Source organism: Cervus canadensis, chromosome 4 (genome assembly GCF_019320065.1).
Source record: "Cervus canadensis isolate Bull #8, Minnesota chromosome 4, ASM1932006v1, whole genome shotgun sequence".
Taxonomy (NCBI): domain Eukaryota; kingdom Metazoa; phylum Chordata; class Mammalia; order Artiodactyla; family Cervidae; genus Cervus; species Cervus canadensis.
Window position 1 is genome coordinate 91,362,368 of NC_057389.1, and position 16,296 is coordinate 91,378,663.

The following is a 16,296-nucleotide window of genomic DNA, read 5'->3' on the forward strand; positions in this document are numbered from 1 at the left end:
AGATGACGTGTAAACAAAGATCTGAAGGAGATGAGGCAGGGATCCATGCCCGGATGTGGGGGGAAGGGCATGTGCAAAGGCCCAGGGGCAGGAGCAGTTTGTTTACAGATATCTGAGGCCAGCTGGGCTTCCTTGGTGGCTCAGATGGTAAAAAATCCACTTGCAATGCGGGAGACCTGGGTTTGATCCCTGAGTTGGGAAGATTCTCTGGAGGAGCGCATGGCAACCCACTCCAGTCTTCTTGCCTGGAGAATCCCCATGGACAGAGGACCCTGGTGGGCTACAGTCTGTAGGGTCACAAAGAGTCAGACATAGCTGAGCGACTGAGCGCACAGCAGGCTGGAGCAGAGTGACAAAGGGGCTGTGGGAACGGGTTGTACAGGGCTTGTGGGTTACGGGGAGGAGTTCAACTTTTACCCTGAGTGAGGTGGGAGCCATGGAGAGTTCAGAACAGAGGAGGGATGCCGTGACCTGGTGTCTGGGGGCATATCAGTTGGGCAGTTTTTAGGTTCTGCTATCTCTGTGTCTGAATTGTCCCTCTGTCTTGGACCTTCGGTGTTTCTGAGCCTGGGGAGGTCATTACTGTTTCTTTGCTGCTCAAGTCCCTGTGTCCTTGGGTCCTGGCTTCCACTCAAGTGAGAAACAGAGGCCCCGGGTTTTGCCCTGGGAGATGGATACTGTAGAGCTCAGGCTAAGAAAAGCAGAAAAAGATCTTGGGGCTGCCGTGTTGTCGTTGTTAGTCATTAAGTCATGTCTAACTCTTTTGCCACCTGATGGACTGTAGCCTTCCAGGCTTCTCTGTCTACGGGATTTCCCAGGGAAGAATACTGGGGTGGGTTGCTATTTCCTTCTCCAGGGGGTCTTCCCAAACCAGGGATCAAACCTGTGTCCCCTGGATGGCAGGCAGATTCTTTACCGATGAGTCAGATTCTACCCCACCAGGGAAGCCCTGGGGCCCTAGTGAACCACAAGCAAATGGCTCAAGTCTTCCGGCCACCCCCTCACAGGGTCTGCAGAGCAGTCTAGTGGGCACCCAGGTGTCTACATGCTGAGACCTAGGCCTGTATTCATCTTGTTCGCTGAAATCACTCATTCCACAAATGCCACATTAACCTGCATGTTAGAATGTCCCCAAGGTTTCTAATGAACAGGCTAATTTAAAACAAAGATTTGGAGGGACAGCTTAAAAATATAAACTCGGATAGCCAATGGTTAGGACTCCAGGCTTCCACTGCAAGGGGCATGGGTTCGATCCCCGGTCCGGAACTAAGATCCTGCAAGCCATGTATCCAGAAAAAAAAAAAAGTGATGGCCATTATCACCATTCCAGGTCGGATTTTATTTTAAAGAATACAAGTGGGAAAAAAAAAAAAAAGAACATTGTGTTGCATACAGTAACATTTGTCCATATTGTTTGTGCTCAGTCATGTCTGACTCTTTGCAACCCTGTGGACTTCAGCCCACCAGGCTCCTTTGTCTATGGGATTTTCCAGGCAAGAAATCTGGAGTGGGTTGCCATTTTCTTCTACAGGGGTTCTTCCCAATCCAGGGATCGAATCCACATCTCTTGTGTCTCCTGCATCGAATTGTCTCCTGCATTGCAGAAGGATTTACCATTTGAGCCACCATGATGGATGGCATGCATTCAGAAAAATGCCAAGTTGAAAGCGTAATTATGAAACAAATTCCAGGACTCCCTTGGTGGCCTACTGGTTAAAACTCTGTGCTTCCAATGCAGGAGGCACGGGTTTCATCCCTGGTCAGGGAACTAAGATCCCACATGCCTTGCAGTGCGGCCAAAAAATTGAAAACAGACAAACAAAAAACAGAAACAAATGCCATGGAAGAAATCACTTGGATCAAAACAGGGGCTGTCTTCACCTTCCTGAACCTTCCCACTCTAGCTGCCCTCCCAGGTGATCTGCACCTGGTTCTGCTCCTCAGGGAACCGCCATGCTGATGGCTGCTACTATCATTTCCCCACTTGCATTATCATGTCTCCATTTAATTTGGCTCCCTGTCTGCTCTGAGTTGGTTTTGCCTGTTGAGCACATCCCATAAATGGAACCGCATGGAATGTTGAGTCCTCTATGGCAGCGTGATGTCAGGAGAAGGGCTCCTCTGTGCTGCCGCTTATAGTCAGACTCATCCCTTTCCATGGTTGCATACTATCCCCTCTGCTTCTGTGTTCTCCCTCTTCAGTCAAGGAACTTGTGAGTTGTTTCCCTTTGAGGTTGTCCTGATCAGAGCTACCATGAACATTCTTGGCCATGTGTTTCCTCCTGAGTATCTACACCTCAAAGTGGAAATGCTGGATTGGCATGTTTGCAACTTTGCTTGTTCATTTACAGATGGTTTTCCAAAGGGATTCCCCCAGTAGCAGATGAGAATTCCTAATCTTTGGTGGCATTCATATTATTTGCCTTTAAATTTTGCCAGCACTCATGTTATTTGCCTTGCCAGCACTGTCCCCAGCGAACTCACTGTTCGCCTTTAAATTTCTCTGCCAGTCCAGGAGTTGTGTGTATAGGGTGGGATATGAAGAGGAATCTTTTTATGGTTTTATTTTCCAAATTTTATTTTTGGCTGCACTGCATGGCTTGTGGGATCTTAGTTGCCTGACCAAGGCTTGAACTCATGCCTCCTGCAGTGTGAACACAGAGTCCTAACCACTGAACCACCAAGGGATTCCCTCTTTATGTGTGTGTGTGTTTTAAGATTTTAAAAATTTATTTGCGTATATTTATTTTTGGCTGCGCTGGGCTCTTTGTTGCTGCTTGAGGACTTTTCTCTAGTGGTGGCGAGCAGGGGCTACTCTCTAGTTGCAGTGCTCTGGCTTCTCATTGCAGTGGCTTCTCTTGTTGCAGAGCACAGGCTCAGTAGTTGTGGCACATGGGCTTAGTTGCTCCGCTAAGGATCTTCCCGGGTCAGGGATTAAACCTGTATCTCCTGCACTGGCAGGAGGATTTTTTTTTTTAACCACTAAGCCACATAGTTTTGTGTTTATTCATTTTCTTCCGTCACTTTTTGCAGACTTATGTCATTCTTATTTCTGGTTTTATCATCCTCCTTCCCTCTAAGAGTAGACCTCTGTTAATCTGACCAGCCCTAGGGGGAGGTCCACAGTCTCACATGAATTCCTAGTGATGCCACTGTTCCATCTTTCCCCTCTGAGCACCTCTTTAGAATCACGTCAGGTTGTCAAGTTTTCACCTTAGAAAGATTGATCTCATCAATCAAACTCTGCGACCCGTTCCTGAGAAAACCCACTAAATTCAGCTCAACGTTTTGCCTCCCTCTTTGTAACGAGGTCCACGGGGACATCTGAAGCACATCTGATGTGGTAGTGAGACAGAGGAGTGGGTAGTGACTCAGGGGAGTCCACCCCATCCAGAAGGGTGGGCTGTGTTTAGTGAGACACAAAGGATGGTGGGAGGGCAGGTTATCTGTATGTGTGTAAGTTGCTCAGTTGTGTCTGACTCTTTGCAACTCCATGAACTGTAGCCCGCCAGGTTCCTCTCTCCATGGAATTCTGCGGGCAAGAGTATTGGAGTGGGTTGCCGTTCCCTTCTCCAGGTTCTCTCTATAGGGCAGGTTGATCTATATAGCATAGATTTGAAGATTTGTCGGTGTTCAAATGGTGCTGAAGCGCCAAGACTGGATGGGACCGCTCTAGGGGGCAGGTAATGAGTGTGGGCAAGGGAAGGGCAGGTGTTCTGCAGTCTCTGTTCTTGGCTCTGCTCCCTGTCATGGGCGACGTGGCATGCCTAACGCTGAAGGACTTTGACCCCCAGCTGCCCAGGGTTCCATTCTGGGCACTGCTGTGTGACCCCTGGTGCCTCACGACCCCTCTCTGAGCCCCACTCACCTTTGGTTTACAAAAGCAGGGTCAGAAATTCCAGTTTCCCAGGATGCTCTTTGAGGCAATGTGGTGACAGCAACTCTGAATTAAGCACTTACTTGTGCCAGGCCCCATACTCAGAACAGCTCAATAAGTGCAAGTGCTGGGTGCCAGGGTGGCACAGTGATAAAGAACCCGCCTGCCAATGCAGGAGATGCAAGACACATGGGTTCTATCCCTGGGTCAGGAAGATCCCCTGGAGAAGGAAATGGCAAGCCTCTCCAGTATTCTTGCCTGGAGATCCCACGGATTAGAGGAGCCTGGTGGGCTATAGTCCATGGGGTGGAGAAAGAGTTGGACATGACTTAGCGACCAAACAACAACAAATACCACTAAGCCCAGAGGTCTGGAGAAGAGGTGTCACCCACCCATGCTCGCCCAGCTGCCAGTGCAAGCTCTGTGACTCAGTAAACTAGTTCCTGTGGCCATGCCATCGTGGACTCAGAGTTTTCCCAACCTGGGGCACTCACTCCAAGGCCAGTGACCAAATGAAGCCGGACGTTCAGCCCCCACTCCCCTCCCTGCTTTGCAGCAGCAGCTGCAGAACAGCTGGGCCCAGGGCACAGACAGGTTCCCTGTTCCAGCATCTTTTGTAAATCACCCCCAATCCTCTGTGCCCAGGCTTCCAGAGGAAGCGGCCAGGACTTGGGGAATTTGAGGACAAGTCTCTGGTGGCTCCGAGGGTAAAGAACCTGCTTGCGATGCAGGAGACCTGAGTTCCATCCCTGGGTCAGGAAGATCCCCTGGAGAAGGAAGTGGCAACTCACTCCAGTATTCTTTCCTGGAGAATCCCATGGACAGAGCAGCCTGACGGGCTACAGTCCATGGGATCGCAAAGAGTCGGACATGACTGAGCGACCAACACTTTCACTTTCCCTGATTTTTAATATCCTTTGAAATTTCTGCAAGCTAGTCTTCCCTCTTCGCCTCCCACCCCCCTCCAATAGAAATAGTTGACACAGAAAATAAATAGAATCCAGGGTCAGAGAAAGGAGGCTGGGGTCTCACATCGGAGACCCCACGTTGAATTAGGGTCATGGTTGAGTTCTGTTTGACCCACACAGATTTGAATTGAGAGGCTTCCAGACTCTGCTGAAGCTCCCAACTGACCCCACCCCTACCCCACACATCTATCTCATTGGTGACATGTGGGCCACATTTGATCCTTAGCACTTTTAGTTTTTTTTGTTTCAATAGTTTAAAAAAATATTTATTATTTATTTCTTTGGCTGCACCGGGTCTTACTTGTGGCACTCAGGATCTTTAGTTGCGGCATGTGGGATCTTAGTTCCCCAACCAGGGATTGAACCTGGATTGGGAATGTGGAGTCTTAACCACTGGACCACCAGGCAGTCCCAGGCATAACTTTTTATTAAGCAGATTTCCAAACAATGAGAAAAGAGAGAAGCAGGAGTGATTGAGGCCTGAATCTCCCACAGTTGCTTTCTTGATTTTAAGAGACACTGAGGCCCAGAAAGATTGTCCCACTTGCCCAAAGCCACACAGCTAAAAGATAAGGGACTTCCCTCAATTTATGGTAGATTTAGGCAAGTTGGACTGAGAGGGAGATTAGAAAAGATTCACTTATTCCATCAAAAAAAAACATTGATGGGAATTCCCTGGCATTCCAGTGATTAAGACTTGGCACTTTCACTATCAAGAACTTGGGTTTGGTGGAGGAACTAAGATCCTGCAAGCAGTGTGGCGTGGCCAAAGAAAATGATTGAGCATCTACTGTGCGTGCGGTCCAGTGCTGGGGCCTTCATGGGGACAGCACAGTCCTAGTCTTGTTTGTACAGAGCCCTCGGGGAGCAAGGGTCTCCAGGCCCAGAGCACAGAGGCCAGCCTCAGAGCCTTGGCACTCACTTTCCCTCTGCCTGGCACACTTTTCCCCAGATAACTGCATGGCTGTCCCTTCCTACAGGCTCAGCTGAAGGAATTGAGAGTTTGGGGAACCCCTGCCCCTGTTGGGTCTGTCCCCAATCCCTACTCCTCCATCCCCTCCTCCTCCTCCCATGCTGGCTCTCTCTCCCCTCTGGGTCTTGCCCCTTGACCCTCAGTCTCCGTTGTGACTCCGAAGGCCAGCGCAGATGCAGACGGCCCAGGAAGGTCACTGCATTGACCTTGGTGGCTGGGTTGTGCTCCAGGAGTCTTGCTGGCCTCTTTCACACCGTCAGCCTCAGTCTTAGACCCCTGATAGGGTGTGTGTATGAACACCAGGCCCCCTGCTCAGCTCCACTGCTCTGTGAGGGCAGGGCAGCTCCAGATGGGTAAACTGAGGCTCGGGGGCAGGAGTGACTCGTCTAGCAAGGGTGGAAAGGGGCTTACCTTTCTGATAAGGGGTTGGGGTGGGCAGTGATCCCTCAGAAGAGGACGTGGAGGCCTTTCTGCAGATCTGGGAGCCTGTCCTGGTGAGAAGAAAGCGGAAAGAAGAAAGCACAGGGATCAATGACCCCCAGGCCCTGCCCAGCAGCAACCCCCTGCCCCCCGATCTGTGCTTGGAGAAGGAAAGGGGGTGATGTGTCTGCTACAGCCTTGGGGGCACCCATGCTGAGATCTGTGCATCCTGGATCCTGGGTTCTCTTGGCCCATGGCCTGCTTTTGTTTTTCTTTCCACAGCCTGGGTTTTCCTCTCCTAGCATGAATCTGTGGGCCCCGAAGCCCCAGTTCCCAGGGCCCTGCTGCCCAAGTTTTCCTGCCCCCTATGATCCCCTTCCTGTCCCCACAGGACGGTGGCTGCCGAAGTGCGGAAGCAGGTGTCCCGGGAACGCAGCGGCTCTCCCCATTCCAGCCGGCGCTGCAGCAGCTCCCTGGGGGTGAGTGTTTGGGAGGCACTCCCCCACCCCACCTGCTGTGGGGGAGCTGAGGCTGGAAGGGGCCCAGCTGTGGCAAGAGAGGGGGTGGGGTCCCAGTCCTGGCCCAGCACTGTCCCATTCCCGTTCCCAGTGAGTGTGATGGGGAGGCTGGCTGGTCCCCCTCTGCAGGGAACAGCCCCGTGGGTGGTCAAGGGGGGAGAGGTTTCAGCGCCCCCCCCTCCCCCCGTGGCCCACACCTCCTGCTGTCTAGACTGGACCACCCAGCTGGGGATGCTGGGGAGGGAGGTCTGGGGAATGGGCCGCCCTTCTAGCTGCTGTAAGGGAGAGGGTGGGGCTCTCTCGCCCCCAGGGCCTTAGGAATTGTCTCTTTCTTTGCTGCAGTCCACAGGCCTTTCCTTCCACCCGGAGTTTCCTGCCCTTCCAGGCACAGGGTGTGATTTCCTGCCTGGAAAGAGGGGCCCGGCCTAGCTGGGGTGGGGGTGGAGCGGCTGAGGTCACTCACTGTCCCCTGTGGCTCCTCCAGGGCCCCGCCCACCACTCCAACACCCTCCATGGCTCCCACCGCCCTCTTGATTGTCCTCTTGATTGTCCGAGGCCAGCCCAAGCCCACACTCAGCCTCCAGCCCCCAGCCCCGGGGCCCAGGTCACAGCCACTTTGCTCCACCTCAGGTCCCACTGACCGAAGTCGTTGAGCCCCTGGATTTTGAGGATGTGCTTCTGAGCCGGCCACCGGATGTAGAACCTGGGCCTCTCCGGGATCTGGTCGAGTTTCCAGCTGATGACCTAGAGCTATTGCTGCAGCCCCGGGAATGCCGCACCACGGAGCCCGGTATCCCTGAGGACGGGTGGGTCGAGCCCCACACCCTCCCTGTCTGTATCCCCACGCTGCCTCTGTACCCCACGTCAACAACCTGTCTCCCACCAAGCTCCCGAGAGCCCTGAGTTCAGCTTCTGGCTTGGCTGTGTGACCTCAGACAAGTCCCCTTCCCTCTCTGAGCCTTTACCTCTATATCCCTGAAAAAAACAGAAGGACAGGCCACTGGAAAGATTTAACTCTGGGTCCTGCTTCTGTGTGGGGCTTCCTTGATGGCTCAGAGAGTAAAGAAACTGCCTGCAGTGTGACAGACGTGGGTTCGATCCCTGGGTTGGGAAGATCCCCTGGAAGAGCACATAGCAACCCACTCCAATATTCTTGCCTGGAGAATCCTATGGACAGAGGAGCCTGTTGAGCTGCAGTCCATGGGGTTTGCAAAGAGTCGGACATGACTGAAGTGACGGATGCTTTCTCTTCTCTGCTTTTGTTTACCCTGATTATATTTTGTACAGAAAGATGGATGCCCAGGTGAGAGCTGCCGTGGAAATGTACACTGAGGACTGGATCATTGCCCACAGGAGGTGGGTCTGACTCGGGGGCAACTCAGGGTAGAGGCCAGGTCCGAGCCCAGAAGAACCCACTGTCTGCCACTGTCGCCGCTCCTCCTAGTTATCCGCCCACTGTCCCTGCAAGGGTAGCTGGACTTCTGCGGCGGGGTGTCTGGTGGATGGATGGCCCTGCAGGCATCACATGGGCCTTGAGGGTGTGTCAGTCTGCACCTCGGGGAGCCCTGGGGAGCCCTCATCTCCGCTACCCACTCATCCTCCTAGATACCAGCACCTGAGTGCGGCGTACAACCCCATCACCACGGAGACTCAACGAGAGAGGCAGAAGGGGCTCACCCGCCAGGTCTTCGAGCAGGACACTTCTGGGGATGAGAGGTCCGGCCCCGAGGACTCGGTGAGGGAGCCCTGGCAGGGGTCACTATTGGGGGTTGAGGGGGAGGTGTGTGCATGGCCTGCCTGAGGTTTCAGCTCTCAATCCTCTGTGATGGGCAATAACCCGAACAGCCTCCAGCCCCACAGGAAATGTATCAGCCCTGTAACTGAAAAGTTAAGAATCATAAGCATTTATGAAGTGCTTTTTTTTTTTAAAGTTACTCAGTCGTGTCCGACTCTTTGCGACCCCATGGACTATAGCCTGTCAGGCTCCTCTGTCCATGAAATTTTTCAGGCAAGATACTGGAGTGGGTAGCCATTCCCTTCTCCAGGGGATCTTTCCAAACTGGGGATCGAACCCAGGTCTCCCGCATTACAGGCAGATTCTTACCATCTGAGCCACCAGGGAAGCCATATTAAGTGCTTGGTGTATACTAAATGTTTTGTACTTGTCCTCTTTCATCCTATGAAGCAGGGAAATTGAGGGGGCTGTTCCCTGGTGGTCTAGTGGTTAGGATTCGACGCTATCACTGCTGTGGCCTGGTTTTAGAACCTGGTTGCAAGGAACTGAGATCCCACAGGCTGCCCAGTGCAGCCAAAATTAATAAAAAAAGAAAAAAGAAACCAAGGCATGCCTGGCTTAGTAGAGGGCTTTCATTGGCCAGCTGAGTTTTGAACCTGTATTTTGTCAACCAATATTTATTGAGTGCCTAGTTTTACCAAGAATCATATAAAGAATTACTGTTATTATTTCCATTGTTAGCTGCTTATGAATGTAGTTGGGGAAACTGAGGCCCTTAGCTGTCGGGGTTAGAGACCCAGGGTCACAGAGCTGAGCTGGGATTTAAACCAGGGTAATCTGCTTCTGGGGGCTTCCCTGGTGGCTTAGCAGTAAATAACCTGCTTGCCAATTCAGGAGTGTGAGTTCAATCCCTGGGTCTCGAAGATGCCCTAGAGGAGGAAATGGCAACCCACTAGAGCGTTCTTGCCTGGGAGATTCCATAGACAGAGGAGCCTGGTGGACTCTAGTCCATGGGGTCACAAAAGAGTTAGACACAACTGAGCAACTTAACACCAACAAGTCTACTTCTGACCAGAGCTGAGTCTAGAAGGTCTGGCAGATCCTGGGCTAGTAACAGCCCCAGTGAGAAGAACTCTCCCTCCCCTGGCAACAGTGAGCAAAGTCCTCAAAGGCTCTCATTGGCCCAGCCCAGGTATATCCTGACTTTGTTGTGTTCTGATTGGCCAGGCAAGGGTCATGTGATGCCCAGACTGGGAAGTAGCCTTCCTGACCATAGTAAAGGGTGACGCCCATTTTGCAGATGAAGAAACTGAGGCATGGGAAGCTTAGTAGAGGTCCTTCACTGGCCAGCTGAGTCTTGAGCCTTTATTTTTTCATCTGATATTTATTGAGTGTCTAGTTTTACCAATAATAATCATATCTCGAGACAGAAGTTTCTAGAAAGAAGGTCAGCAAAGCCCTCAGGTGACCCTTATCATGGTGACCTCAGCCCTTGGTCCTGAGCGTGCCCACTCTCTACTGGCAGGATGACCCCCGACACTCCTCAGGCTCCCTGGACGACAACCCACGAAGCAGTGGTGCTTCTGGCATCTTCGACCTGAGGAACTTGGCGGCAGACTCTTTGCTACCCTCACTCCTGGAGCGCGTGGCCCCAGAGGACGTGGACCGGCGTAATGAGGCGCTGCGGCGGCAGAACCGGCCCCGCGCCCTGCTCACCCTCTACCCCGCACCCGACGAGGTGGGTGCCAGCTCAACTCCCCAGCCCCTGAGATCGGTACACAGCCAATTGACGTGTATCCCTACGTATGATCCCAGTGAGATTTCCTGGGTGCCGAATGTATACCCTGCCTTTTAATTCGGTAGCTCCTTTTGGATACTCCTAAATTGTATACCCCTGTATTTATCCAGCCAGCATTTATTGAGAACTTACTATATGCTGCTGTGTTTACTCAACCAATATTTACTGTATGCCTACTGTATAGTCTTTAAACAAACAGCATTTAATCAACCAGCACTCATTAAGCACCTATTATATATGCCTGTATTTATCCACTTAGTGTTTATCCGGCACTTAACTATGGTGTTCAGTCCCTAAGTCGTGTCCAGCTCTTCGCGACCCCGTGAACTATAGCTCACCAGGCTTCCCTGTCCTTCACTATCTCCTGGTATTTGCTCAAACTCATGTCTATTTATTGAGTTAGTGATACCATCCAACCACCCCATCCTCTGTTGCCCCCTTCTCCTCCTGCCCTCAATCTTTCCTAGCATCAGAGTCTTTTCCAATGAATCAGCTCTATTTAATGACTGTTATTTATTATATATCCCTTTATTTCTATCTACCCAGCATTTATTGGGCTTTTACTATATACTCATATTTATTCAGTCAATATTCACTGTATGTCTACTGTATAGTTTTCTATTTAATCAAACAGCATTTGAGCAACTAATATTTATTAAGCATCCATGTATATCCAACTAACTTTTACTAGGCACCAGTATATACATCTGTGTTTTAATTCAGCTGTTTACTGAGTGCTTGCTGTATAGCCCTGTATTTATTCAGCCATTTCTTACTGGGTGTCTAGTATGTATCACTATGTATGTCTAGTCAGCATTAATTAGATACTTTCTGTATACATCTATGTTTGTTCAACCACATTATAATAGGTACCCACTACGTACCTCTGTATTTATCCAACCAGGATGTGTGAGTGCCTGTTATATAGCAGCCACTGGGGATACAACCATGAATAAGACAGACCCAGTCCCTGCCCTCTGAGTTCAGTCTAGTGGAGAAGAGACCTCCCTCCAGGGAATGACAACCCAGGGCAGTGCCGTGATGAGCCGTGTGTCATTGACCCTCAGGGCTTCCCAGGTGACACTGGTGATAAAGAACCTTCCTGCCAATGCAGGAGATGTTAAGAGATGCTGGTTCGGTCTCTGGGTCAGGAAGACCCCCCGCCGGAGGAGGGCATGGCAACCCACTCCAGTATTCCTGCCTGGAGAATCTTATGGGCAGAGGAGCCTGGAGGGCTACTGTCCATAGTGTTGCAATGAGTCGGACACAACTGAAGCGACTTAGCACACATGCACACACATTTGTCCCTCTCACTGCCCTCCGTGTCCCAGCCATGGGGCTCACTGCATCAGGGCCTGGTGAGGACCTGGAACGTTAGATACCTCCAGGTGAAGGAAGGCTGGCTTCCTGGAGGAAGTGCCAGCTAAACTGTGACCTGCTGATGAGCAGGTATTGGCCAGGCCAGGAGGAAGGCAGAAGGAGGGCATTCCAGGCTGGGGGAACAGCATGTGCAAAGGCTGAGAGGCCAGGGACTGAAAGCTTAATCAGGCTGAGGGTAGAGCTGGTCTCAGGCCACACGTTCCAACCCCTCCCTGGAGGATGTGTCCCAGCTGCCCCTTCGGCTCTTGGCAGGATGAGGCCGTGGAACGCTGCAACCGCCCAGAGCCACCGCGAGAGCACTTTGGACAGAGGATCCTGGTCAAGTGTCTGTCGCTTAAGTGAGTGTGCTGATCCGTCCCTCCCTTCAGGCACGCAAGGGGGACCATGGGGGATTATGGTGAGGCACACAGTCGGCGCTCACTATGGGGGCCATGCCATTACTGTGTGCAGCCCTGAGACCATGAGGACCCCCATAGACTTTCAGGCTGGGAAACAAGACTTCTTTCATTATTCAAAACCACTAACCCTAAGTTCCAGTTGTGTGCCAGCCTCAGTTCTCAGCCCTCCATGTTTTTGTTTTTGTTTTTTTTTTCCATTTATTTTTGTTAGTTGGAGGCTAATTACTTTACAATATTGTAGTGGGTTTTGTCATACATTGACATGAATCAGCCATGGAGTTACATGTATTCCCCATCCTGATCCCCCCTCCCACCTCCCTCTCCACGCGATTCCTCTGGGTCTTCCCAGTGCACCAGGCCCGAGCACTTGTCTCATGCATCCAGCCTGGGCTGGTGATCTGTTTCACTATAGATAATATACATGTTTCGATGCTGTTCTTTCGAAACATCCCACCCTCGCCTTCTCCCACAGAGTTCAAAAGTCTGTTCTGTACATCTGTGTCTCTTTTTCTGTTTTGCATATAGGGTTATCATTACCATCTTTCTAAATTCCATATATATGTGTTAGTACTCAGCCCTCCATGTTTACTTTTTCTTTCTATATTTATGTGTGTATGTATTTTTTACTTAAAATTTTTTAATTTATTTTAATTTTTAAAAAACTTCTGTGCTGGGTCTTCGTTGCTGCACTGGCTTTTCTCTAGTTATGGTGGGCAGGGGCTACTCTCTAGTTGCAGTGCATGGGCTTCTCATTGTGGTGGCGTCTCATGGTGCAGAGCGTGAGCTCTAGGTGCACAGGCTTCAGTAGTTACAGCACTTGGGCTCAGGAGTTGTGGTGCACAGGCTTAGATGCTCCGGGATCTCACCGTAGTAGAGATCAAACCTGTGTCTCCTGCGCTGGCAAGCAGATTCTTTACCACTGAGCCACCAGGGAAGCCCTCCACATGTATTATCTCTGACCTTCACCACAACATCGCCTTGTGGGTGCGGGTGGGAAACTGAGGCACAGGGAGGTGAAGTCATTGTGCCCAAGATCACAGTGACTTGTGAGGCCAGAGTCCGGCCCTTGCCCAGTCTGCAGCTGGCACCCAGGCTAGAGGGGGCACTGGTGACCCTGGGCCTGGCTTCCCGCCGCCACAGCCCCCTCCACATCGGCCCTGGGGAGCAGCCAGAGTGCGTGGGAATGGAGCGGAACAGGATGTGGCCTTGGACCCAAGCCCGGCCCGGCCCCTCCCCACCCTGAGTTCCTGCCTGGATGAGGGCAGGAAAGGGAGGCCCCATCTGGTCTGAGGCCGTGGTGGGCCGCCTGCCTCCAACACACAGGCTGGGAACCAGCTCTGTAGGCTCATTCAGTCATTCAACCAACAGTGAGCACCTACTGTATGCAAGCTGTGTAACTGGGATGACCACATGGGGCTCTCTAGGTGGGGACACAACATACACAAAGGTCTGGAGAAAGGAAAAATGAGGCCAAGAGGCGGGTGGGTTTGGTCCACACAGGGCAGTGATGAGCCTCAAATTTTGTTTTTTTTTTTTAATTTCTTTTTGGCTATGCTGGGTCTTTGTTGCTGTGTCCTGGCTTTTTCTAGTAGCATCTCGTGGGTGCTGCTCTCTAGTCGTGTACTCAGACTTCCCATTTCAGTGGCTTCTCTTGTTGTGAAGCGTGGACTCTAGAGCGCGGGCTCAGTAGTCGTGGTGCACAGGCTTTGTTGCCCCGTGGCATGTGAAATCTTCCCAGACCAGGGATTGAACCTGTGTTACCTGCATTGGCAAGCGGATTCTTACCCACTGGGCCACCAAGACAGTCCTCAGTTTCCCCTTTTGCAAAATGGGACAGGTCTTTCCTACAAGTCCTTAAATGGTGCTTCTGTGTGACCCAGTGGGAATCAGATGCCCTCCCCCACTGCCAGTGCACCAAGGCTGGGCTGGACTTCTAGAGGGAGAGGGTATATGGAAATGGGAGGGTCAAGGTCAGCCGCTGCCAGAGAGCCCTCACTCATTGCAGGTTCGAGATTGAAATTGAGCCCATCTTTGGCATCTTGGCCCTATACGATGTGCGGGAGAAAAAGAAGGTAGGAGCCCCTTTCTTCCCCTTCCTCCCACCTGCTCCTCTTCCTTGCTGCAGGGTGATGGTTTTCCTGGAGGTGTTGGCTCAGCTGTTTCTTGTGCCCCTAGATCTCAGAGAACTTCTACTTTGACCTGAACTCGGACTCCATGAAGGGCCTACTGCGGGCCCATGTTACCCATCCTGCCATCTCGACCCTGGCCCGCTCTGCCATCTTCTCTGTGACCTACCCCTCGCCTGACATTTTCTTGGTCATCAAGGTATACCGACTGGGGCTGGCAAGGGGGTGATCATGGTGAAGGCCACAGGTGAGGTCCCTGCTCTCATAGAAGATGTGTCACCAAGAATGGTGATCAGGGGTGTCATGGGGGAAGCCAAAGAGGAAGCCTGAGCCCACGGGGAGCTTCTGAGCGAACCCAGATGAGGAGAAATCACCAAGGGCTTCTTGGAGAGGTGACAGCTGAGCTGACACCCATGAGTGGGCAACCTGGGGAGAAATGGCATCCTGGCACATGTGGGTAGACTTAAAAATTTTTTTTTTTTTTGGTTGAGAGTTTTTCAGTTTATTAGGGGTGGAAAAACTTAATTGGCACATGGTTTTGGATTTTGTTTCCAGGAGTGAGCTCAAATTTCCTTTCCCAAAACGTTCAATTAGTTTTTGATCAATTAATTAATGACATTAATTGGACACCTTCAGGCAGGCACTGCTTCCCGTCAGTCAGGCTTCACAAGAATTCTGGCCTTTGATCCTCCCAGCCCAGGGAGGTGGGGGTTGCCATGGGGCCCATTTTACAGATGGGGAAGCTGAGGCACAAAATCCAGAAGGAATGTGCTGAAGGTCCCACAGCCCCCAAGTGGTCAGGATTGGAGTCCAGGCCCAGAGCTGTGCTTGGAGTGGACTTTGCTTATACTAAGAAATAAAGATGTGAATGTGGAGGAAAAATGGAGTCTTGGGCTTGGGGGCGGGGCTTAAATGGTGGGGCGGGGGCAGCTAGTTATGCAGGCTGACAGCTAGCACTCAGTCCAAGGGATAGTGGGAGCCATGGGAGGTGTTGGAACGAGAACCCTAGCTGGGTGGAATGTTTGGGAGACTGTGAAGGTCAGAGAGGCTGGGAGTGAGGTGGGGAGGTTGGGGTCCTGGCAGCACCTCACTGGGCCTGCCTGCCCCTCAGCTGGAGAAGGTGCTGCAGCAGGGAGACATTAGCGAGTGCTGTGAGCCGTACATGGTGATGAAGGAGGTGGACACAGCCAAGGTGAGCGTGGGAGGCTGGGCCGAGTGTTGAAGGGGTCCCCCCGCAGAGCAGATCCTGGATTCAGCAGGCCTGGGACACTGAGCCTGTGGGGTGTGTGTGTCGGGGGTCTCCCCCCAGAACAAAGAGAAGCTGGAGAAGCTGCGCATGGCGGCTGAGCAGTTCTGCACCCGTCTGGGTCGCTATCGCATGCCCTTCGCCTGGACGGCGGTGCACCTGGCCAACATCGTGAGCAGCGCCGGCCAGCCAGACCGCGACTCGGACTCAGAGGGTGGTGAGGAGGCGGGGCTGACGGGCCAGGGGCGGAGCTACCAGGGTGGGGAAGGGGCGCCCTCTGCTGGCCGGACCAGGTACCAGGCCTGAGTCTGCAGTGTCTTGGCTCTCCCGCACCCTTCATTTCTGTCCCTCTCCATCACTGTCTCCCCTAGAGCGCCGACCTGCCTGGACTGACCGCCGCCGTCGGGGACCCCAGGACCGGACGAGTAGTGGGGACGACGCCTGCAGCTTCTCTGGCTTCCGCCCAGCCACACTAACCGTCACCAACTTCTTTAAGCAGGTGTCATGGTTGGCGGGGGGGAGGGGGGGGCAGGGGGCTGAGGGAGGGGGACCCCACACACATCCCCATTTCCCTCTTGCGGCCGCACAATCCCCGGGGATCCCAAAACCCCTCAGCCCTGGTTCACTGGGGTGGGTTCGTGCAGGAGGCTGAGCGGCTCAGTGACGAGGACCTCTTCAAGTTCCTGGCTGACATGCGGCGCCCGACATCCCTGTTGCGACGCCTGCGTCCCGTGACGGGTGCGTGGTGCGCCCGGAACATGAGACGTGTCACTCATGTGGTCACTCAAACCCACATCTGCCGTGCCACGTCCTGGTGGCCATGATAGACAAAGCCCCGACTTTAGGGGTAGACCTTC

The 16,296-nt window shown here is 52.4% G+C and overlaps 1 protein-coding gene across 11 annotated transcripts in view; it reads left to right on the top strand.

Moving 5' to 3' along the window:
- DOCK6 (dedicator of cytokinesis 6) overlaps positions 1–16,296 on the top strand; it is a 47,579-nt gene that overhangs the window by 1,244 nt on the left and 30,039 nt on the right. For 10 of the 11 annotated variants that reach the window (XR_006269097.1, XM_043466574.1, XM_043466575.1 and 7 more), the window contains exons 2-13: positions 6,630–6,717; positions 7,387–7,562; positions 8,044–8,112; positions 8,362–8,491; positions 10,017–10,229; positions 11,922–12,007; positions 14,073–14,139; positions 14,243–14,392; positions 15,305–15,385; positions 15,503–15,656; positions 15,811–15,938; positions 16,084–16,177. Coding sequence is in view for 10 of the 11 variants with exons in the window: in XM_043466574.1 (XP_043322509.1) it covers positions 6,630–6,717; positions 7,387–7,562; positions 8,044–8,112; positions 8,362–8,491; positions 10,017–10,229; positions 11,922–12,007; positions 14,073–14,139; positions 14,243–14,392; positions 15,305–15,385; positions 15,503–15,656; positions 15,811–15,938; positions 16,084–16,177 (1,436 nt within the window). In the remaining variant the exon portion in view is untranslated. The remainder of the gene's footprint in view (positions 1–6,629; positions 6,718–7,386; positions 7,563–8,043; positions 8,113–8,361; positions 8,492–10,016; positions 10,230–11,921; positions 12,008–14,072; positions 14,140–14,242; positions 14,393–15,304; positions 15,386–15,502; positions 15,657–15,810; positions 15,939–16,083; positions 16,178–16,296) is intronic. The other variant, XM_043466568.1, reaches the window with a different exon arrangement.